Raw genomic sequence first — 22577 nt, 5'->3', positions numbered from 1 at the left:
TGCCACCCCACCCCGACCCCACCCCACCCTCCCCCATTCCTCACCCACCTGCAGCAGCACTTTGCAGATTCGGAGGTGAACCGTGAGCAGCACGTCCAGCTCTGGGGCACCAGCCGTGAGCTCCCCGGACGACGCTTTCAGCGATGGCGGTGGAGGTGGAGTCTTGTCCTTTCTGAGTTGAATTGAGAAGAACTGGTGACCGTTCGGTTAGCAGTTCAGCTCCCTCCAAGGGTAGAGGAAACCCTCCCTCTCTGGAGAGCTCTGATCAGGGAGGCCAACTCCAGGTCCCAGGGAGATGGAGTTAAACTGAGGAGAAAACTAAGAGAAAAGGAGAAGCAGCAAAAGGTAGCAACAACTCAAAACAGGTGCTGGGACGGCACTGGGGGCCCCCCCGCACCTTGCAGGGTGTGCAATTTGCAGCAGAAGCCTAAGGTTCCAACTAATTCCTAGCTCTGTGACTCTGGATAAGTCAGCTTCCCCTAGTCTCAGTTTACTCATCTGTAAAGTGGGGGCAGGAACCCCAAGCTCGGGGCCGTGAGGGGTGAGTGAGACACAAGCGTACCCAGCACTGTGTCTGCTCCGGGCAGAGGCTGAGCCTGAGCCCTGAGGGGGGTGGAGATGCCACACCCTCCCCATGGGATCATGAGAAGAGAGGAGAAATGTGGCCTGTTCACGTGCTTCTGTGCTGCTGAGCTCTGGGTGCAGGAGAAGCGCTCAGGCCAGTGCGAGTGGGCAGGTGGGAGCTGCTTCACCGAGAACGCAGTTGGTGTCGCAGGTGAGGGCGGGTGGTTGTGTAGAAGGAACCGGGAGCAGGGTCGCTTGGGCGATTGCTCCGCAGAGGTCAGAGGTCCTACTGAGTGCGCTATTGTTATTTTTTAAGATCAAAAAAAAAAAAAAAAAAAAAGCCCATCGCTCGGGCAGAAGGCTCAGGGCCAGTCTGAGGTATCCTCGTTCACTCAAGTGGTCACCGAGGACCTGTTCTGTGTGGAGCAGGGCTGGGGCCACAATAAAGAAAACAGACATCAGGGCGGGGCTGTGGGAGACCCTGGCCGCGAGGCCGGCAGGAAGTTTGGCCCCGAGGCTGGTCACCAGGGCCACGCTGGGACGGGTGCACTCACTGGGGACCCTGGGAGCCCCCAAACAGGGCCAGCTCGTGTGGGGCGATGTGGGCGCTGAGGAAGGAGAAGCTCTCCAGGATGTACTCCATCAGGCTCTCGGCGGACGCGTGCTCCCGGCGGGCTCCGCGGGGCTGCGGACGGACGGATGGACAGCCGGAACTCAGGGCAGCCCGGCCACCCGCCCAGCACACCCACCCTAATGGCGTCCTGGTCACCGTCCCTCAGCAGGGCTGCCATCCCCTGCATCAGGGACGGGCAAGGGGACGCGTCCCCAAGGTCCCTCCCAAACGGCCTGTGACAAGGTCTGGCATGACAGCTGGAAGGAGGGCAGATCTGAAAAACCTCACCGGTCACAAACACCCACGGGGACAGGGCAAATGACAGGAGAGAGCTGGAGAGCAGGGCCCTCCCCCAAGAGGGCCACCTGCCACCCGGAGTGTGAGGCCTGAGGTTGCCAGATTGTTCAGTTTTCCAAGAAAAAGTGGAAATCTAGACTTTGTGGGGAGCTGCCCCGTTTTTAAATATCGACAACACTCTATGACGTAAATCACAGCAAGATCCTTTTTGACCCAGCTCCTAGAGAAATGGAAATAAAAACACAAATAAACAAATGGGACCTAATGAAACTTAAAAGCTTTTGCACAGCAAAGGAAACCATAAACAAGACCAAAAGACAACCCTCAGAATGGGAGAAAATATTTGCAAATGAAGCAACTGACAAAGGATTAATCTCCAAGATTTACAAGCAGCTCATGCAGCTCAATAACAAAAAAACAAACAACCCAATCCAAAAATGGGCAGAAGACCTAAACAGACATTTCTCCAAAGAAGATATACAGATTGCCAACAGACACATGAAAGAATGCTCAACATCATTAATCATTAGAGAAATGCAAATCAAAACTACAATGAGATATCATCTCACACCGGTCAGAATGGCCATCACCAAAAAATCTATAAACAATAAATGCTGGAGAGGGTGTGGAGAAAAGGGAACACTCTTGCACTGTTGGTGGGAATGTAAATTGATACAGCCACTATGGAGAACAGTATGGAGGTTCCTTAAAAAACTAAAAATAGAATTACCATACGACCCAGTAATTCCAAATTATTTTTTAAATACGGCGTGGGTCAGGCCAAACAACTCCCAACAACCCAGGCCAGAGGCTGCTAGGTGAGCCTCTGGGTTCCAGGTGTCTCCTCTCCCGGGGAGACGTGGAAGGAGAGGAGTTTTAAGGCAGCCCCTGACTGGGGGAGGCGGCGGGAGGGGGTGTCGTCAGAGCCTCCCAGTGGCGGGTCCGCTGTGGCTGATTCCCATCCCCAGGAGCCTCGTCTCACACAAAGTGCACCGAAGGCACAGCCCAAGTAGACGCTGCCCCAAGAGCCAGAACTGGGCTCCTGAAAGTTGAGCCCAAAGAGAAAACCTTGAGCAACAAGAGAAGAATAAGACTAGTTGCAGAGGTTTCCTTGGCCAATAGAAAAAAAAAAAAACTATATATATATATATATATGCGCAGGCACAGGTGCATGCTCACACACACAGTCAGCTCTTGTTATTCACGGTAGTTACGGTGTGTAAAGTCACCATGACCTCTGGATTTGAAACTGAACCATTGCTCCCAGGGGAGATGCCGAGGCATGAGCCTCTGGTCAACATTTTCATCAACCCATCAATACATAACCTTGTTTTCTGTGTGTCTGCTTAAAGACGTCTTATTTAATATAGACACTGTACCGCTGATACACTAAACCCAAGGTCGGTGGCATTTTAACTCACGCCCGAACACAGCTTATCCAACACACACATTTCCTCCATAAGGCACGTCAGGAACACTGGCCAGCACCTCAGCCTGGCACTTGGGCGCTGTTTCAAACAGTGAAATCACCAGAAATAAGTACAGAAATGTGGAAAACGTAGCACTAAATATTCGGTGAAAAGGACACTTGGGTACAGTATGAGCTGAGAAAAGAAGGAAGAGCGTCATCTCCTTCAGCCTCAGCTGGGAACTTGCACATCAGGTGACTCCAATTATTTGCCCCTTTGCACGTGCCTCTGAATGACCACGAAAGCATCAGGAGCAACTTTTAGCAAGTAGGTGAATTCGCAAAAACAGAATCTGTGAATAGTGAGAATTAACTGTGTGTATATAAATATATATACACACGTATAAAATTAAATCCTCACATATACACATGTATATAAATATGTGTATTTATATACCTATACCTATGTGTATAATTTCTCTTGAAAAAGTCAAACTAAACACCATAGCCTATAATCATTTGTATTGTTCTAACTTGGTTTGCCCCCCCCAAAAAAAAAAAAAGTTCCTTGAAGATGTTTAAAATTATTGTCCTATCGCGGTATTACTTTAGGTTGTTTACGCAAAGTGTATTTTTCAAAATACAGGTATGTGACAGAAGCTGCGTGCATGCCAACCCGAATGGTTCTACATACTAACGCTGCTAAGAAATACAAAAAGGGTGACGTTATTTCTTAAATTTTTTTCTTGAAAATTTCTGGCAGGTCCTTTTTAAAGCCCACAGCAGTGGTAAACGGTGAACGTGTTTTTAAAGTTACTAGATATAAAGTGAAAAATTAAACTTTCACCTGTGCTGAACTGTAATGTTGGAGGTGGGGTCAGGGCTGGAATAACCGAAACGAATTTTGAAGAGAGCTGTTAAACTATTTCAGTGCCAGTGAACTGAACACAAAACACAGTGGTTCCATAAAGTAATTGATGTATGGGGACTTCCCTGGAGGTCCAGTGGTTAGGACTCCGCACTTCCATTGCAGGGGGCACGGGTTCGATCCCTGGTTGGGGAACTAAGATCCCACGAGCCTTGGGACACGGCCAAAAAAAAATTGATGTATAAGTAGGTGCTGTATGTATATATGCTGTATATATGTGCCGTATGTATATATATAAGTATACATTTTAGCTTATGTACATCTGTATATGTAAACCAAAAAACTAAAACAACCTGCCCAGGCCAGCACCTCTGAGAGCCACCCAAGGACAGCCCCCGGCGTGGGCCCTGTGGAGAAGTTTTGGTGTGGGGTGTGTGGCTGTGAGGGGCCTCCCACAGTGCCAGCTCTGACCCTGAGAATGCCCCAAATTGGGGATTTTAAAGCTGAGCCGCAGCCCCACCCACCCAGGTCAGAAGATGTGAGATGGGGCTGGGATGTGGCCGGACGTGGAGCAAGTTATCCACTCTGAGCCCCGACTTCCTCTTATAATCCTCCTCCCAGCTCGTTGAGAGCCTCTGTTACACCCATTGGACTGATGAACAGATGGAGGCCCAGAGGGGAGACATCGCCCACCTGGGTTACACAGGGGTGAGGCCAGGATGCTGGCCCAGGCTCCCTGCCCCAGGATCTCACTCCCAGTTGTCACACCATCAGCAAAGCAGGGCTTCCGCCCAGCAAAGAGTAAACGTACCTTCAGCCGGTCCCTGAAGCTGAGGACCTGGTACTCCAGCTCCCGGAGCTGGGGCGGGGCAGAGTCCGTGGACCTCAGTATATCCAGGACATCCTGCAGGGGCCTCTCGAGGGGCACCCCGGGCCCATCCACTCCATCCTCGGTTTCTGCCTCATGGTGGCCTTCCTGGCCTCCGGGGATCACGTGGTTGTGGAAGGGGGAGCCCCGCGGCAGGTCGAGGCTTTCTACTCCCAAATTTCTCCACCCAGGCTGCTCCACAAACGAGCCTTCCGCCAGGTGGAACACCTCTGGCAGGAGGCCCAGGGGCGGGGGGTCCTCCTGGGCCCCCTCTTCAATGGAGGTGTTGGGGCCAATGGCCAAGGGCAGGAAGCCCACGTCCGAGGTGGATGCCGTTGTGCTGGTCTCAGTGTCTCGGGGGTCCTCGGAGCTAAAGGAGTCCATCTCAGGCAGCTCCTGACTCCGGCTCCGCAGGCCAGGGCCCCGAAGGTCACCGTCGGACAGGCAGCTGAGGATGGAGGCGGCCCTCGGCCTGTCCAGCAGCAAGGCTTGCTGTGCTAGCTGCTGCAGGACAGACCGGGGAGGGGGACGCAGGAGCAGCCTCACCAGCTGCCCCAGGGATCACAGCGAGGCCCCCAGAGGGCTTCCCCCACAGACCCTTGCTCTGCATACCCACATTCTCGGGATGACTGAGGTCCACCAAGGTGACTGGCAGCCCGGAAGTGCTGCTAAGAGCCTGGCACCTCTCTGCCCTTATCCCTCATCACCCCTCTAGTGCACTCCTTTCCAGCCCCAGTCTCTGAGTCAGACCTCATTTAACCGTCACCACACCTCCCTGAGGGTGGCCACTGGCTCATCCTCAGGCCACACAGGCGAGGGTCAAAGTGCGAGAGTTTTAATCCAGGGGAGCTGACGTAAACCCGAACCCCTCCCCCTCACCAACCAGACCAAATAATAATGGTTGATGTTCCGACAGCACCATCTGTTTTTGCCAGGCATTCTTGTAAGCACTCCTCATTAACTAAGTCATTTAACCTTCACAAAGCCCCATCAGGGCGGTGCTGTTATTCTCATTTCTCTGATACAGAAATTGAAGTCCAGAGAGGTTGAATGACTTGCCCAAGGTCACACAGCAGATGAAAGGCATAGACAGAATTTGGACCCCAGGCCATCTGGCTCCAGAGTCCATGCTCTTAACCATAGATGATTTTTTAACCAAAGTACACTGGGACCACCCTGGCCAGACAATCACATTTCCTCTAAATGCACAAGTTGCCCAGCTCATATAAAGCTGCCTTCCCCACCTAAGGTCCACAGGCGGGAGACAGGTTCATCCAGCTCAGCGTCACCCTCCCTCTGGGCTTGACAGAATGTCTTTGTTTTTGTCTCTGTCCCTGGACCCTCACTGGGGCACCTGCTTTGGGAAGATGCTTGAACACATGCAGGATGACGTGTGTACCACGTTATTTACAGCCCCGTCGTTGGTAACAGCAAATAACTGAACCTCAATATCTTGTTAAATAAAGTGCGATTTTTAGCCAAATGTGGAATGCTGCACGGTGCAAACAAAGAACGAGGAGCGCTCTGGGAATGACAGTGTCCAGTACATCACTAGGTTAAGGGCTGCTGTGGGATAAAGGCTGGAGAAGATGCATCTGCTCCCAGACGGCACGGAGTATCTCTGGAGGAATATGGAGGAAGGTGACAAGAGTAGTTGGTGCTAAGGAGGGGACCCAGGTCCCTGGAGGTCACAGGAAAGAGGTATTTTACTGTACAGGATGTCAAGGTATTACCTACTGGAAACGTATACTAAAGGGTAAAACAGACTGGAGGCCAAGGTCATGGCTGGGGTGGTAGAACCATCCAGAGAACCCCATCCCAGGCATCCAGAAGAACCAGCCAAGCCCAGAACCAAGTCCAGAGGCCCCAGAATGGAGGGGTTGGCTGCGAGAAAGTACAGAAAAACACCCAGGATAACCCCCAAACAAGGGAGGCCGAGCCCAAAGCTTGCTGCTGCTCAGCCCAGCCCCACGTGCCGGCCCCCGGGGAGCACCCCCCCTCCCGATCCCAGCTCGGCCACCGCAGCCCTGCCCGGTGAGGCGCACTCACCAGGTAATATCTCTCCCGGAAGCTGGGCGTGCTCGGGGGTGTCCAGTTGTACAAGAAGCCCTTCCTGCTGCCCACGGAGAACTTGCCCGTGGGGCTGGGCGACACCAGGAAGCTCTCGGTATCAAACGGGCTGGAGGAGAGCAGAGGCCAGGGTGTCATCGATGGCCGGGGGACACTGGAGCACAGACAGGACCCAGGAGATGGAGGCTCGGGGAGGCGCAGGCACAGCCGAGGGACTCCAAATCCATGTTCTCAACCCTCTTGGCAACGTCTCTCAGAGGCCCGCTGCCCTGAGCGCCCTTAGCCAGATGGCGAGGGGCAGCAATCGGCCACCACACAGGTGAGTGACACCCCCCTTTAGAGGCCTTTCGAGAAGCTCAGCAGACCAGAGGTGGACACTCAGCTCTGCCATCTTCTGGGTTAACCACGTCCCCGCCCCCCTCCGATTCCTCATCGGTCAGGGGGCGCCAGTCACAGTCACAAGGAAGGCTGCAGATCCACGGTGGCCCTCGCCTGCCCTTGGAGCAGGCAGGCGTGGGTCAGCCCTCCCTGCCTCATGCCTCCCTGCACACAGGCCTAGCTCGCAACATCTGGGGCCAGCCCGGCCACGAGGGCCTGAGGCTCAGAGGCACCGCCTGGACACCTTTCCTGCCTGTCCAGGGCAGCTGCGGGCCAGCGGGACACCCGGGGCCTTGGACCTGCCCGGCTTGGGGCTGCATGGCGCTGGGCCGCCCCCCGCCCCATACACTTGAGAGGCGTGCTCAGCCCCGCTCGACAAATGAAGACACTGAAGCTGGGGTGTCACTTGTCCAGATTCACCCAGCTCACCGGGGAGAGAGCAGTGGCTCCAGTGACCCCGGCCCGGACCCCACCCCAGGGAGAAAGGAGAGACTGGCCCCAACTGGTCAGAAGAAGCACCAGAGTAGAGGAAGTGTGTCTCAGCCCCTTTGCTCCTGCAGCACCTGCCCTGGGGAATGAGAAGGGAATTTCCTCAAAACCCAAGGTTTCATTTGGGAGAAGGAGCTCTGCTACCAAAAACGAAACCTGTGGAAACCACCAGCGATCACTGAAATGGCATGCACGGTGGAGAGCCCCACCCTGGGCAGGGGTCGTTCTCATGAGTGTCCCCCATCCATGGGGCTGTGGGCTGTGGCCCAGGGAGGACTCAAGGTGACCGCTCGGCGTTATGCCTGATGGGTGGCAGGGGTCAGTGGGGAATGAGGTGGGCACAGCAAAGCCAGTCCTCCTGGGCAGAGACAGGCTTCTCCCGGGAACCCAGCCCAGGAGGCTGCTGGAAAGGGTCCTGGCCAGCCCAGGTCTTTATTTTATTTTATTTTTAAAATATTTACTTATTTGGCTGCACCGGGTCGTAGTTGCGGCATGCAGGCTCTTAGCTGCGGTATGTGGGCTCTTAGCTGCGGCATGAGGGCTCTTAGTTGTGGCATGCGGGCTCTTAGTTGTGGCATGCGGGCTCTTAGCTGCGGCATGAGGGCTCTTAGCTGCGCCGTGAAGGCTCTTAGCTGCGGCATGAGGGCTCTTAGTTGCGGCATGCGGGATCTTTTTCCCTGATCAGGGATCCAACGGGGGCCCCCTGTATTGGGAGCGTGGAGTCTTAACCAATGGACCAGCAGGGAAGTCCCCAGCCAGGTCTTTAACAGCCACTCGGTCCAAAGTGAGAAGGGAATCAAAGCTCAGAGGGGCAGGGGCGGTGGGGTGGGCAGTGCTGCAGGGAAGGGTCTGGGCCCCAGACTGTCTGGGGGGCAGGATGAGGGCAGGGCTGCCCAAGGTGGATGCTAGGGTGCGGTCAGGCCACCAGGGGGAGCCGGCGAGCCCCCCGCCCCCTCCTCTCTGGGTGGGAGTTTGGGGCCGGCCTCCCGTCGTGGCAGTGGGCCAGGGGCAGGGGAAGGCGGCTACCCCGACTCACTTCCACAGCACCTCCAGCTGCAGCTTGATGGTGCCCAGCTCTGTGATGTCTACCACGATGACCTGCGGCCGGGTTGTGAAGAAGTCGGTGATGTCGCAGGTCACTGTGCCCACCGCCAGCGAGCTCAGGCCCCGAAGCTCTGTCACCTGGAGGCATGGGGAGTTGTGGGTGGTGTCGGAGCCAAGCCCCCCGGCGCCCTGGCCCCGCCCCTAAGCCCCACCCACCTTGATCTCGAAGTTCTCGTGCAGGGTGGGGATGAAGGCCTTCTCCTCCTCGTCCCAGGTCTGGCTGTCGTCAGACTCGATCCGGCCCCTCAGCTTCCAGCGCTGGCGGCCCAGGCGCAGGAGCACCTGTGGGCCAGGCCCACGGAGGGAGGGGTCAGCCGCCCCCCTTGCCCCCTGCCTGGGGGCCCTCCCTGCCAACTGGGTCGGGGTGGGGACAGAAACCCAGCTGGAGCCCTGGTTGCCAGCAGCTCCCTACTCCCAAAGGCCTGGTGAGGAGCCCTGAGGACTGATCCCGCCCGGAGCGTGGCTGTACCTCGTACTGGTCTCCCGGACAGAGGCGTGCGTAGCCCACCAAGCCTGGAACACAGAGACGGGCTAATCTCTTCTCCACTCTCCTCTGTCCCTGCCCCATGGGTCACAGGCCCTCACACGGGGAGCCCCCCATCACAGGGTGGGTATCAGCTTCGGGGGTTGGGGGGGATAGGCCATGATGATGACAGTGGACAGGCCTGGGCCCTCACTTTCGACTCAGAGAGAGGACAGGACTTGCCCAGTCACAAGGTCACAAGTCATAGGAGTGGAAACGAGGGCTGGGCCTGGACCCCCGGGATTCTGACCAACCCTCCGCACAAGCCCCAGGGTCCCGGAGAAGGCCTGATGCTCCCTCCGCACTGGCACCTGCCCAGCCACTCTCAGCCCTGTTCTGTTACCTTTCATCCTGACGTGGAACTCGCCCAGGTGAACCTCCAGGGCCCCCTCGATGAGCCACATGTCCTGCAAAGCCCCACACAAGGTGGCTCACCGCCTGCCCCCGGGCTCGGCCACGGGGGACGCACAGACCCTGCCAGACAGAGGCCCCCGGGCAGAGAGAGAGGCTTCCTCAGGGCCCAGGGAGCCCCAAGACCGGCCCGACCCTCGCGGCGCTGCCCGCCAACGCCGCCCACCACCGCCGCCCACCTCTGTGCACTCCTGCAGGCTGCGGCCCAGCTCTTGCAGGCTCTCTCGGGAGGCGCGGCTCGGCGGGCACCGGGAGAAGGCCCGCTGCATGTTGGAGGCGCCATCGCGCAGGCGGCACTGGATGCAGTAGCTTTCGTAGAGCTCGTCCACCTGCGGGGCGCACGGGCCAGTGGGCGCGGCGCACGGGTCAGTGGGCGTGGCCCACGCTGAAGGGCGGGGCCCCGACCTGCCAGTCACTCGCCTCCGAGCTGCCGACCCCACCCCGGCCGTCCCACCCCGCCCCGTCATACGGGCCCCGCCCCCGTAGAATGTCCGCCCGCGGGGCAAGGACCACGTCTGACTCGTCTGCTCCGCATCCCCAGCACCTGGCAGAGGCTAGCACCTGGCAGAGGCTTGCACCCAGCGGGTGCACAGTGAAAACTAGTGAACTGGGCGGGTGGGTGCCTCGCTTCCCCTCTCCCTGCCCGATTTTTCAATTGTGAAACAGGGAAGGTGGGTTTGTGATATTCTGTCCACCCACTGGGCTCCTGGGGGAGTAGAGCAAGCTCATGGAAGAGTTTGCAGAATATAAAGCTTAAGGCACTTGCTGTGCGACCCTGGGCCAATCCCTTGTCCCTCTCTGGGCCTCTACAATCCCATCTGTATGATTGGGTGGCGGGACTCAACATTCCCAGCCCTCTAACCCCAACCCCCTGATCCCCATCTCAGGGCTCAGCCCCTGCAGGCCCTGCTCCTCCTCGGCTCTCTCCAGCCACCTGGCACCCAGAGAACCCCCCCACTGCTAACCCAGCAGAGGCCCAGCAAGCCGAGAGACGCCCCCGAAGCCAGGCTGACCTTGCTGATGTGAAACTCCATCTTCCGAATGTGCCTTTCCACAGAGCGTGTTTGCTTCTCCCAGAAGAAGAGAAGATGCTTCAAAAGTAGCCGGCCCACACTCCCCCCACCAGCCCCTGCCACCCTCCTCCAGGTACTGACACACAGAGCTGCGCTCAACGCCAGGCCAGCCCCTCACCATCCCAAATGAAGGCGCATCGCTGAGCCTCAGTTTCCCCATTTGTAAAGTGGGGAGGAAACCCAAGTATTCCTCCCATGGGACGGCCAGGAGGATGGAATGCAAGCGAAGACGTTATTCTCATCCAGCCAGGCCCAGCCACGGCCCACCTTGCTTACCACGTGCAGACAGGAGTTTCCCTCACCTTGTCCAGGTCATAATAGAAAGCCTGCAGGGGAGGAGAGGAAGGAGGGAGTCAGGACTCCAGTGCTCCTCCAAGACCCATGAGGCTACATCCCAGGGGCGCCTGAGCTCAGAGGACAAAAAGCCAGCGGCCACTCCGTCCTCTGAGGCCTGCAGTCAGCAAGCTGTGGTCCAGGCCAAGCGGGAAGAATGAGTAAACACATGGGCTTTGGGTGAGGCAACTCTAGGCCTGACTCTATTTGCCAGCTGTGTGTCCCAGGCAAGTTTCTCTACCTCTCTGAGCCTCCATTTCCTTATGTAAAGTGGGGTACCAACAGCACCTACCCCATAGGGTAGTTATGAAGAGTAGAGGACGGTGTAAACTCAACAAGAGGGGAACCACTGCAATTTGATTATTTAAGGGGTGACTTCAGCCATGAGCAGAGGGACTGAGGGTGGGGGGAGGCAGCCAGCGCCACCCAGGAGTTCAGGTCTAAGGAAACTGCAAATCCGGACCGGTGCATCCGGATTTGCAGGGGGCCACGGTGTAGCCAATGAAAAGAATATATTGTCGGGGTGGGGGAATCTTTGTATAAAGGGCCAGATAGTAAATATTGCAGGCTTTGCAGACCATATGGTTTCTGCCATTGGAGCATGAAAGCAGCCACAGACAATATGTAAATGATGGGTGTGGGCTGTGTTCGGATAAACTTTATTTCCAAAACAGGCCCTGCTTTGCCCACGTGGGTTAGAGTCACTATATCTGAGCCTGGACGAACTTCCACAAGGTTGGAGATCCACTTAGGAGAAGGAGTAAGACGTGGGAGAGTACGTAAGTTGTGATTTCATTTTTGTAAGATAGCTGTTAACCAAACCACTCTATATGCACAATCTGTATATTTCCATGATTATGTGACCAGGGAGGAAAATATGGAAAGATAAAGACTAGATTGTCCTCAAGGGCTAAACAGGGTGGGACAGAGAAGATTGCGGACGGGAGCCAGTCAAGCAAGAAGGAAAAGATGGATTAACCCACCCACCCCCCACCCCCCACCCCCCCCCCCCCCCCCCGCCAATGTCTGTTTTCCTACGTATGCATTTATGTGACATTGTACGTGTAGGATTATGAAATTAAAACTCTATGTAAGGGGACTTCCCTGGTGGTCTAGTGGTTAAGACTCCGTGCTCCCAATGCAGGGGGCCCCGGTTCAATTCCTGGTCAGGGAACTAGATCCCCGCATGCATGCCGCAACTAAGAGTTTGCATGCTGCAACTAAAAGATCCCTCATGCTGCAACTAAGACCTGGCGCAGGCAAAATAAATAAATATTTTTTAAAAACACACACACACACAAAACACTCTATGCAAGAAATTAAGAAATAGGAAAGTTCCCAAGGCTTTGGAAAGAAAAGTAACTGCACAGCAGCTTCTCAGAAACTGAGAACCAGACCCCAGGTGCATCGTCCCTCTGGGTGGCCGCAGCGCAGTTGCTGCCCCTTCCCTGCCTCAGTGTGCCCACCTATGAAATGGGAATAGCTAACACATACAGACCTTTACACAAACCTTGCCTCCCTTAGAGTTACTTCTAGAACAGAGAGAGAGAGAGAGAGACCGGAGGACGTGAGAACAGCCACACCCACAAGAGAGGGAGACTCGGCAAGTGCTCCGAAGGGCCGGGAACCAGGCAGCGCCTCCTTCCGCCTCTGCGCTGACCCATCTGCCCACCAAGGACAAGGCATGACTGAGCTTGCCCGGCCTTCCCTTCTCCAAGTGGGCCGGCAGGCTGGGAGCCCTGCATCTCCCACCCTGTCGACCCCCGAGGTCTTCTTTGCTGGGGCCAGGATATAGAGGTGGGGGGACACGACTTTGATAGATTCATTCCCCACCCCCTCGTGTTTGCAGTCCCTCCATCAAGCCGGTGGCCCGCTCTCTGCTTTGGCCCTTGGAGGAGCAGTGCTGGAATGAGCTAGAGAAAACCATAGACATCAAGGGCTCCTGGTTTCTGCTTCCAGAAGTTCTAATTAAGGACAGGAGGGGTTTTCACAAGGCAGCAGCCGGATAGAGAAGAGGGGGCTGGGAGGGACTCCCCAAGACGCAAAAGAAAGAGCCTCCCCGCTGGAGAGATGCAGGCACCCAGCAGTGGGGTCCTGGCAGTGCCAGCAGATAAAATGCAAGACACCAGGGAATTCCCTGGTGGTCCTGTGGTTAGGACTCCACGCTTCCACCGCAGGGGGCACGGGTTCGATCCCTGGTCAGGGAACTAAGATCCTGCATGCTACACAGCATGGCCAAAAAAAAAAAAAAAAAAAAAACAAGACCCCCAGTCGCATTTAAATTTCCAATAAACAATGAATACTTTTTTTTTTAAGTATAACTATGTCCTGAAGATTGCACGGGACATACTGAAAAATGATTTGTTATTTATCTGAAAATCAAATTTAACTGGGCATCCTATTTTTTTGGTTTGTTTTTGGTATTGGTTTTTTGTGGCGTTTGTTTTGTTTTTGTTTCTTCTAAATCTGGCTCTGCTAAGGGGGTGGCAGAAGCCCAGAGCAGGTGAATCCTGGGCTAGACAGGCCCCAGGGCAGCCTCAAAGATGCCACTCGGATGGCAGCAAAACTGCAGAGCCTCCGGACATTGTGGGAACACGCAGGGTTGATCAAGGACGGTGTCAGGGCCACTGTGACACACCCTGGATTCAATGCCTGATCCAATTTCCTGCCATCATGTAAGCCACCCTGATTGCAGGGGGCCCAGATGGCCAAGACCTACAGAATAGGGCCATCTAACGTAGACACCCCTCTGTACACCCACCTACCTTACAGTTACTTCTAGAACTAAAGGGAGGTGGCCCAAAGATGTGTGAACTGCTGCACCATGTGAGGGCTGGGGGCTGCCGGGAGCTTCCCACCAGTCTGTGAGGTTAAATTCATCCGGGTCCAGGTGAGGTTCATTCATCAAAAATAAAGACCACTCCTTAGGCCTCTGAGTTCCAAGACTGAGATTCACACCCGTGATGCAGGCAACGGGGTGAAGGAGGGTCCGTCTTTGAACCCTGGCCAAGGCTGCTCGCCTGGGAAGGGCCCGGGAGGGGTCTCACCAGCCTGGAATTCCTGCGGGTGTCCTTGTGGCGTCCTGACAGGTAATCCAGCTCTGCCTGCTGGACGCACAGATACTCCCTGTGAGGAGAACAAGGAAACGGAGTTGGAAAAGGAGCAGAGGAAGGAAAGAAACAGGCAGATGAGCAGAGTTCCAGGGAGGAGGCAGCCACGGCCACCAGCAGGGGGTGCTCAGCAGGCTCAGGGGTCAGAGGGCAGACTCAGCCCACCCGCCGGAAGCCCAGTCCCGGCTCGCTCAGCCTCCACATCCCACACACCCAGGGCTGTGCGCCCAGCGCTGTACAAAATGGGGAATCCCTTAGGTGATTCCTCAAACAGCCCTGCAAACAGGAGCTACTGTTATTATACCCATTTTAGAGATGGGCAAACTGACCCTGAAGCAACTCAGCACAGGGTCACACAGCAGGGAAGAGGCTGAACCCAGGTCTGAAACCAGGCAGTGGCCTCCACAGTCCAGTATCTTCACCCCAGCCCGTGGGGAGGTTACGGAGAGCACACCTCCCTCACAGCCAAAGGCAGGCCGTCCTGCTGTCTGGATGCCCAGGACCAGAAAGGGGCCTGACAAACCCACTCTGGAAAGCACAGAAAAAGCCATGGACCGGAGGGGACTTTTCATGTTGTGTTTTCCGCCAAAAAGAGACTCGGACATGGAACCTGAGGTCTGGACTTGGGGGCCAGGTGGGGTTCCCGTCCTGCTCCATTGTAGATTTGCTGGCTTACCCTAGGAAGGTGACTCACCCTCTCTGGGCCCACTTATACTACCTTCTGCCAGACCACAGCTCCCTCAGGGGTTGGGCTCCCCAGGAAGAAGGAGATGCCCTTGACCCCAGACAAGTCTCAAATGTGCGGTCCTCACAGGAATCACCAGAAGCTTTCCTGGGAGAGGGACACCTTGGAGATAGGCCTCCACCCTCTGGGCACATCCCCGGCTCCCACTCAGCACCAGCGCTGGGCGCACTGTGGGATGACCTCTGCGTAGGGAGCCAGGCACCGGCACGGAGGGAGGTGACATTTACCCTAAGCCCAGGGGACAGCGGGGCAGGCAGCCTTGGCCCTGGAGCCCCACTCTCTGCTTCCTGGCTGTGGGATCCTGGACAAGATGCTTCCCATCTTTGGGACTCACTTTCTCGCCTGGAAAAGGAGGCTAAGAGAGTCTCTCGTGGCATCAAGGACACGAAGTATATGAGGCACCAAACAAGTCATAGAGCTGCTGCTGCTGTTATTATTATTATTATTATTAATTAGTGAGGGATGAAGAGCAGGATCACAGAGGTGGAGGGCAGGGCAGGGCATCCCAGGAAGAAGGAACAGCCTTCCATTCGGCAAATGCGCGAATGCCCCTCCCCCCACCTCAGCTCCCATGCTGACCTGCCCACTGTGCCCCTAATGGGCCAATCATGCTCCTGCCCCAGGGTCTTTGCACAAGTGGCTCCTTTGGCTTGGAATGTTCTCCCATTATCTGCAGGGCTCACCCCTTCAGGTTTTTGCTCACATGTCACCTTCTTAGTGAGCCCTTCCTTGAACACCTTATTTAAAATCAACCCCACACCTTCTACCCTGATTCGTTTTCCTCCATAAGAGCTACCACCCTCTGACATACTCTCTATTCTACTTTTCTATATTTCTTATTGTCTGTGTGTCCCCCACTGGTATGTCAGCTCCACGGGGGCAGGGCTTTTTGTGTTTTGTTCATTCCCGTACCCTGCGCCTGGCACTTGATAAGCCCTCAATAAAAATATGGGGAATAAGTGACTGAATCTTCCTGTTCCCACCTCTGCTCAGTTAGTCAGTCAGTCTCTTCCTCACTTGAATCCAGCCACCCTGACCTCCAGCTGTTGTGCAAGCTCCTGCTGCAGGGCCTTTGCCCGTGCCGTTCCCTCTGCCCAGCATGCTTGTCCCCCAGAGGCCAGCACGATGGCTCCTTCTCGGAAACCATCAGGGCCTCCTCAGTGAAGCTCTCCGGGCCACCCTGTGTGACAGGCCTTCCCCATGCTGTCTCTCCATCACCTCCCTCACTGCCCTCTGGGCTCGTGGAAGTTACGGTATTGATCACATTACTTTTTATTGCCGTCTCCCCCTCCACACTGTGAGCTCCATGAGACCAGGGTCCCCCTGCCATATTCACTGTGTCCCCGGTGCCCAAGGACAGGGCCGAGCACATGGCTGCACCCAGGACATGCTTGTTGACTAAACGGATAACCAGGAGCTCCCTCTGTGGCCTCTTACAGACGAGACCCACCCACGTTCCCCAGGAAGAGGCAGAGAGGACCAAGCAGACGAGGACAAAGAATGCACTTGTTAAAGGCAACGAATAGCCATCCTTACTTGAGGCCTCTCTTTAGTGCTTCAAAGATCTTCTTCACTTGCTGTGGCTTGGGATCCGAGCAGACAGACCCCTTCCTCAGCGTGCCATACATCTTGGAGGATTTCACAGGCATTCGAGACCTCACTGAGTTCCTGTGGACGGACTTTCTGTGAGAAGGGATTGGGGGGGGTGGTCAGAGCAGGGGTCTGGACAAAGCCCTTCTCAGGGGCAGGCACTTTGGGAATAGTGGCCAGAGCCCCAGGCAGTCAGGAGACCTGGCTGAGTCTCACCCCACTGCCACCAAGCTGTGTGGTCTCAGGAAAGTTGCCAAGACTCTCTGGGCCTCAGTTTTCTCATCTGTAAAATGAGGGCTTGGATTTGAGGATTAAAAAAATAATGACACTAACCTGATATGAGAAATTAACTTACAGTGAGAAATACAATCAAGCAGCCCAAATGCCAATGCTGTCTGTGCTCTTCATCAAGCTCTGTGCAGGCAAAGCTATGTGGGAGGCCAAATCATAGTCCAGTGGTATACCCATGGGTTGGGTACCTGTTGGCTTTGCCTGCCCCACATCCATTCCCCTCCCTCTGTTAATAGCACCTCAATTTCCCTCGAGGGCATCTCCCCAACCCTGCTCTTTATACATATAGTTTGGAGGGAGGTAGCCTGACAAATCACCATACACACACACGCACACACGCACACACACGCACACACGCACACGCCCATGCATCCATGGGCATTCTGAGGCAAACCCATGTCCCAGGACTGGGTTAGTCAACATATTCCGCTTCCTTGGAAGAGAACTTCTCCCCCTTCCTTCCTCATCTTCCTTGGGTGCACTGAAGAGCCAGCTTCAATCATGTGCACTGGGGCCCCCCACAGGGATGGCCGAGCAACAAGAGAGAAGGAACAGACCCTGGACAGCCTATGGAGCAGACCGTCCATTAGCTCTACACTGTTGTTGGTCCTCAGACCACAGTAGGAGGACCACTTTCTCAGGGGTTCACCATTTCTGCTTCACTCAGGAGACGTCCTCCTGCTAGAAACCGAGCTCCGAGTCTCCCTGGATTCCCCTCACAGTCTGCTGCCCTTTTAGGGTCTCAAATCAAGGGCACAGGCTCATTCATTCATTCAAACACTCACAGAGCGGGGCTTTCTCTGAGTCACACAACATGATGGGAGCCAAGGGGCCAGAGTCCCACCCTCAAGGGTTCACAGTCTGCGGGGAGGGGTGGGGGGCTTGTGGTCTGGAGAGCTGGGCAGGTGGCAAGTGGACACAGCTCCAGCCCCTTCTCCAGGCCTGGGAGAAGGGCCCCTGGGCCATCGCCAAGCCCTGGTCCCCAAGAGGCCTGGCAGGTGGCTGGGCTGTATTTCCAAGCCAACCAGACGCTGCACATTCCACGCACGGTCACAGGGTCCTGTGGTTGACTCGGTAGAGCTGTCCTGTCCACCCCTGCTGTCGAGCATCAAGCCCCAAACCCCGTGGTTCCCCAAAACATGGATGCACAGCCACACTACAGGCCAACGTGCCAGAAATACAGATCCCAGGGCTTGCCCGGGGATGCTGAGAACTGGGTCCCAAGGATGCTGCATCAAGGAAGGACCTGGAACCCCGCCCTGGAAACCTCAGGGGCCTCACCAAGCTAGGAACTCATATCATCTCATGGGACACAAGCTCCTGGTCAGCCGCCCATGTCCAAATTCTAGCCCCGGAGGGCACAGGTATTTAATCTACTGCAGCCTCAGTTTCCTCATCTGTAAAAGGAGGATAATAAGAGGGCCTGCCCCATGGAGTTGTCATGAGATGGTCATTCATTCAACAAATATTTACTGAGCTCCTATCATACACCAGATGCCATTCTAGGAGCCAGGGGTAGAACAGTGACCCAAACAGACAAAACCCCTGCCCTCGTGAGCTGCCCTGCCAGCTGGGGAGACCGTGGGAAGTGGTAGCAAGCACAGACTCCGGAACCACATGCTGGGGTCTCTATCCGGCTCCCCCAGTTATAAGCTGTGTGACCTTGGGTAAGTTATTGAACCTCTCTGTGTCTCAGTTTTCTCATCCATAAAATGGGGACCAGAGAAAGGGTTGCTGTGAGAGTTACATGAGTTAATAAATGTAAAGAGATTCAAGCAGTTCCCAGGAAAGAGTAAGTGCTATATATGTGCTGAAGTTAATAAGGTAATTTTTAAAAGTACATATCAGTTATATTGTACAGCAACTATACTTCAATTTAAAAAATTATATATCAGATAGTGCCTAGTGCCAAGAATAAAAACAAAGGAAGGATAATGAATGTAAAGGGTGAACAGGGAAGGTTCCTCCAATCAGGCGATGTTTGAGTCTGGGTAATGTGCACACAGCCCTGGGGACAAAGCCTATCACATCAGTAGTGCTCACCCCTGCACCTGCTGTTGCTGTTATTCATATATTATATGTCCAGTGACATATATTATATGTCAATTGCAAAGCCCAGGAAGGGACTGTGCTCCCTCCTCCCCGACCCTCCCGGAGGCCACATCACCCACCTCTTGGAACACACCCTCCACAAAGTTGCCATCTCCCGGCTGGCAGGGACAGGCAGGGCTGCAGTCTCGAGAGAAGCGGGTTTCAGACAGGCTAGGGTCCCCGGCAGGTGGGCAGGCAGGCAGGTGGGCTGGGCGCGAGCAGCTTGGAGGTGGGGCTGCAGGAGCCCCGCTCACCTGCCAGCTCCCAGAGTCCCACAGTCCCCGGCAGATGCGTGCCTTCTGCTGGGTCCCGCTTCCATCTACCTGGAAACTTCCTCGCCCTCGCTCTGCGGCTGTGCCTGATAGCACCGGCTCCTGGGGAAGCTCTGAACCCACTGCTCTTGTCTGAGGTTCAACAGAGCAGGTGTGGTGGCCACCCCGAGGGCCAGCCCCGCCAGGGATGGTGATGTATGTGCAGCCTCCGGATGGCGAAATCACGTTGTATGTCTGGCCCAGTGTCACAACTGCCAAGGCAGGGAGCAACCTCCAGGGGCGGATGTCACAGCAGTTCTGGGAGGACTCAGTAAATATTAAACATCCCCCGGCATGCCAGACGAGCTTCCAGATGGGCATGTGTGACCCACTGGCCCCAGCCCTCACGTGAGGCCACAGGGCCAGCCCTTCTACCTGGTGTCGTTGGGAGACACTATCGGAGGCCCCGGTGCACGGCTGCTGCAGGTGCAGGATCCGGAGGTAGGCGGGGCTGGGGGCGGGGCAATAAATAATAGGACCGACCGGACACATTTCAGCTGAGGACTCACAGCTGGGTGTAAGCGCACCTTTCCTCCTGCATCTGGTTGTACTAGATGCCCAGGAATGATGACAAACACGCACACGGCACTCGCAAAGGTCAAGCTCTGCTCTGGGTGCTTCCTGTGTACTAGCCTGTTTCTCCTGATACATGTCTCTGAGGTCTCGCCCTCCTCTCTGTCCCCTTTCTCTAGCCTCCTCTCCTTGAAAATCAAGGGCTGCTGCTTAGTTTTCACACCTACACTTCCCAGCCGTCCCAGTGGAGGAATTCCCAGGTGGTGAGGACCTTGCAGGGTCTCCTGGCTCAGGAGGGTCCCTGCCTGGCAGCCTGAGGAATGGCAGTAAGGGGTTAAGAGCAGCCCGTGCCTGTCAGTCAGGGCAGAATGGGACAGTGTCAGGGCCTGGCCCTCTTCTTCATCTTACTATATATGGCCTTATGTTATAATATATTATTATATATTTATTATATGTGGCCTTGTTATAGCAGTCATTCAAACTTAGTGTAAAATTTCCTCACCAGATTACTTCCCCAAGTGAATTCTTTGATTACGCAATAAAGGGAAAAAACAACCCTGTCCAGAGTCAAAGGGGCTTCAGGTGCCAGGGCAGGGATAAGGGTTGGGGATATCTAACTGGAACCGGGCTCTCCTGCTCTCCTGTCTAAGGTTATTTTTGCCTGACCTGCCCCCGCTGCTGAGCGCCTTGGCAACGTGGCCGTGTTTCAGCCTGATTGGATTACCTGGGAAATAATGCCAGAGGTGAGGCCTGAAACCCAATCCAGACCGTCCAGCCCCGGAGCCAAGGGTCCAGACCCCTGGGAGTTGTACAGAGACAGGAAGTTAAAAATAGATGTGCTGCTTCTCTGCCAGCATGGGCAGCTTCTTCCTCACCCCTGGACAAGGGGACTACAGAGGGCAAGGCCAGATGGAGGCCACTCAGGAATCTCAGAACCCGTCCAAGCCAGGCATCCTCCAGAATTCCCTGCAGGGTTGGGGGGGGGGGGCAGGACGAGGAGCCCCAGGAGGGGTCCAGGACATTTACACCACTGTCGCACAGGCCGGCCACACACCCGCTTTCTGTCCCTCGAAGCTCATTCCCACCTCAGGGCCTTTGCACCTCTGTCCCCTCCGCCTGGAAGGCTTTCCCACGCCCACACCCTGTCTGCACGTGATTGGCTCCTCTTCTCTCTGCCTTCGCTTAAATGCCTCACTGGGGGCCTCCTCCAAGCCCCCTGCTGCCCTCCTGCCTCCCTGCTTTAACCCCTTCGGGGCACCTGCCGCCAGCTGCATCCATCTTGACTATCATTGGCTTATTGTTTTCCATCCTGAAAGGAGGGCTGGGCCTGGGTCTGTCTCCAGAGCCCCGGGCAGGGCCTGACCAGAGTCGATGCTCCATAAATACTTGTGGAAAGAATTAGGGATTCCTAAGGGTGCTTCCAGGATTTCAGCCCTGAGATGCCACTCCTCCCAGGCACACCTCAGAACTGAGGAGCTGAGCTGCCCTGAGACAAGGCGAGTGAGCTGGGAGGGCCTGACCGCAGGGCCAGCCTCACAGTGATGGGGGGCGGGGGGGAGGGGAAGGGGGGGGCTAACGCGCAGCTGGGGAGCCCTAGGGAAAGAGCACAAGGAGGGCCTGCCGGGCTCGGGTGGTCCACACCCCCAACCCCCAGGAAGTGGCTTTGAAGCCAAGGCCTGATGAGATTAAGCGGGACCAGGCCAGGTGAAGAGCAGTGGGGAGGGTTCCAGGGGGAGGGCAGGGCCTGTGCAAAGGCCTGGAGGACAGAGAGGCCAACGGGGCTAAAGCCCAGGGTTCAGGTTGAGGCTGGCCGGCGAGACCCTGCCGCGTGGGGACCGGACTGTGCTCTCAGTGGGATGGGAGCCTCCGGAGGGTGTCAGGTAGGGGAGCGCCGGGAGGAGATTTGGTTCTGCACCCTGCTCTGGCTGAGGGCCCTGCCTGGCCACCACAGCTGTTCAGACTGGCAGCCGTTTGGGGCCCTCAGGATCCCTGGAGCCAGGGGCCCGGCACGCCTGGGCTGGCAGGGCTGTGGCCCCAGGAGCAGAAACGCACTTTCCTCCCAGACATTACCTGCAGCTGGAGGAGACACATCGCAGATCAGCCGTGAACTCACGTCTGGAGGGTCAGTACCAACCAGGCCCGTCTCTGCAGAGGCTGCTCCGACTCCTTGGAAAACTTCCCACAAGCCCCTACTGCGTGCCAGCACGTGCCGGCAGCTCACCATGTGTCACCTCACTGTGCCCTCATGACAAGCCCATGAGGGAGGGACATTTGTGATCCCCATTTTGCAGGTGAGGAAACCAGACTCAGAGAGGTGAAGTCACTTGCCCCAGGTCACAGGTGGCCCTATTTCCCATTCTATCAAACAAGAAGAACATTCCTTCCTAACCTGGCCCCTACGAGACTAAGTTCCAACTCTGAATCAGTCTTGCTGTGTGACCTTGGGTGAGCAGCTCTGCCTCTCTGAGCCTCAGTTTTCTGATCTGCCAAGTGGGCCTGATAAGCTCAGGCAGATCAGCTTCCAGGATCAACTGCCAGGAACATGTGGGGTGATACCTGTTCAGATCTGCAGCAAATTACAGGTTTCTTCCAACACCAAGAGTCTCACCCACACACACACAGACACAGACAGACACAGACACACAGACAGACACAAACACACACTACCCTGCGCTGCAGGCCTGGCTTGAGAGTGAGCCTCAGGGTCACTCGCATGGGAGGAGGATGCCCCCGCCGGCCCCCCGATCCCTGGCCCTCAAACAAGCCTCCCACACACAGCCCGGGCAGAACTTACGCGATCCTCCGGCTCTGGGCACTGCTGAAGCCGGCAAAGGAGGCGCTCCGGCCCATGACCCCCACAGCCCCTGTGTCCCCGGAGGACAGGAACCGCACCCTCACCGACATGGCTGTCACCTGCAGGGAGAGGG

General features: G+C 55.9%; 1 protein-coding gene across 5 annotated transcripts in view; it reads right to left on the bottom strand.

Annotated features, from left to right (window-relative positions):
- RIPOR3 (RIPOR family member 3) overlaps positions 1 to 22577 on the bottom strand; it is a 72607-nt gene that overhangs the window by 6908 nt on the left and 43122 nt on the right. Inside the window, exons 2-15 of one of the 5 annotated variants that reach the window (XM_036827005.1) lie at positions 22445 to 22563; positions 16391 to 16537; positions 14047 to 14125; positions 10969 to 10992; positions 10607 to 10660; positions 9773 to 9922; positions 9526 to 9589; positions 9129 to 9172; positions 8816 to 8941; positions 8592 to 8737; positions 6668 to 6842; positions 4562 to 5134; positions 1119 to 1249; positions 49 to 172 (exon numbers count right to left, since the gene is read on the bottom strand). In XM_036827005.1, the coding sequence (XP_036682900.1) occupies positions 49 to 172; positions 1119 to 1249; positions 4562 to 5134; positions 6668 to 6842; positions 8592 to 8737; positions 8816 to 8941; positions 9129 to 9172; positions 9526 to 9589; positions 9773 to 9922; positions 10607 to 10660; positions 10969 to 10992; positions 14047 to 14125; positions 16391 to 16537; positions 22445 to 22563 (1956 nt within the window). Of the gene's footprint in view, positions 1 to 48; positions 173 to 1118; positions 1250 to 4561; positions 5135 to 6667; positions 6843 to 8591; positions 8738 to 8815; positions 8942 to 9128; positions 9173 to 9525; positions 9590 to 9772; positions 9923 to 10606; positions 10661 to 10942; positions 10993 to 14046; positions 14126 to 16390; positions 16538 to 22444; positions 22564 to 22577 lie in introns of those variants that run through there. The other 4 variants (XM_036827006.1, XM_036827008.1, XM_036827007.1 and 1 more) reach the window with 4 other exon arrangements.

This window comes from Balaenoptera musculus, chromosome 15, assembly GCF_009873245.2.
Source record: "Balaenoptera musculus isolate JJ_BM4_2016_0621 chromosome 15, mBalMus1.pri.v3, whole genome shotgun sequence".
Lineage (NCBI taxonomy): Eukaryota > Metazoa > Chordata > Mammalia > Artiodactyla > Balaenopteridae > Balaenoptera > Balaenoptera musculus.
This window is presented reverse-complemented; position numbering and strand designations above follow the sequence as displayed.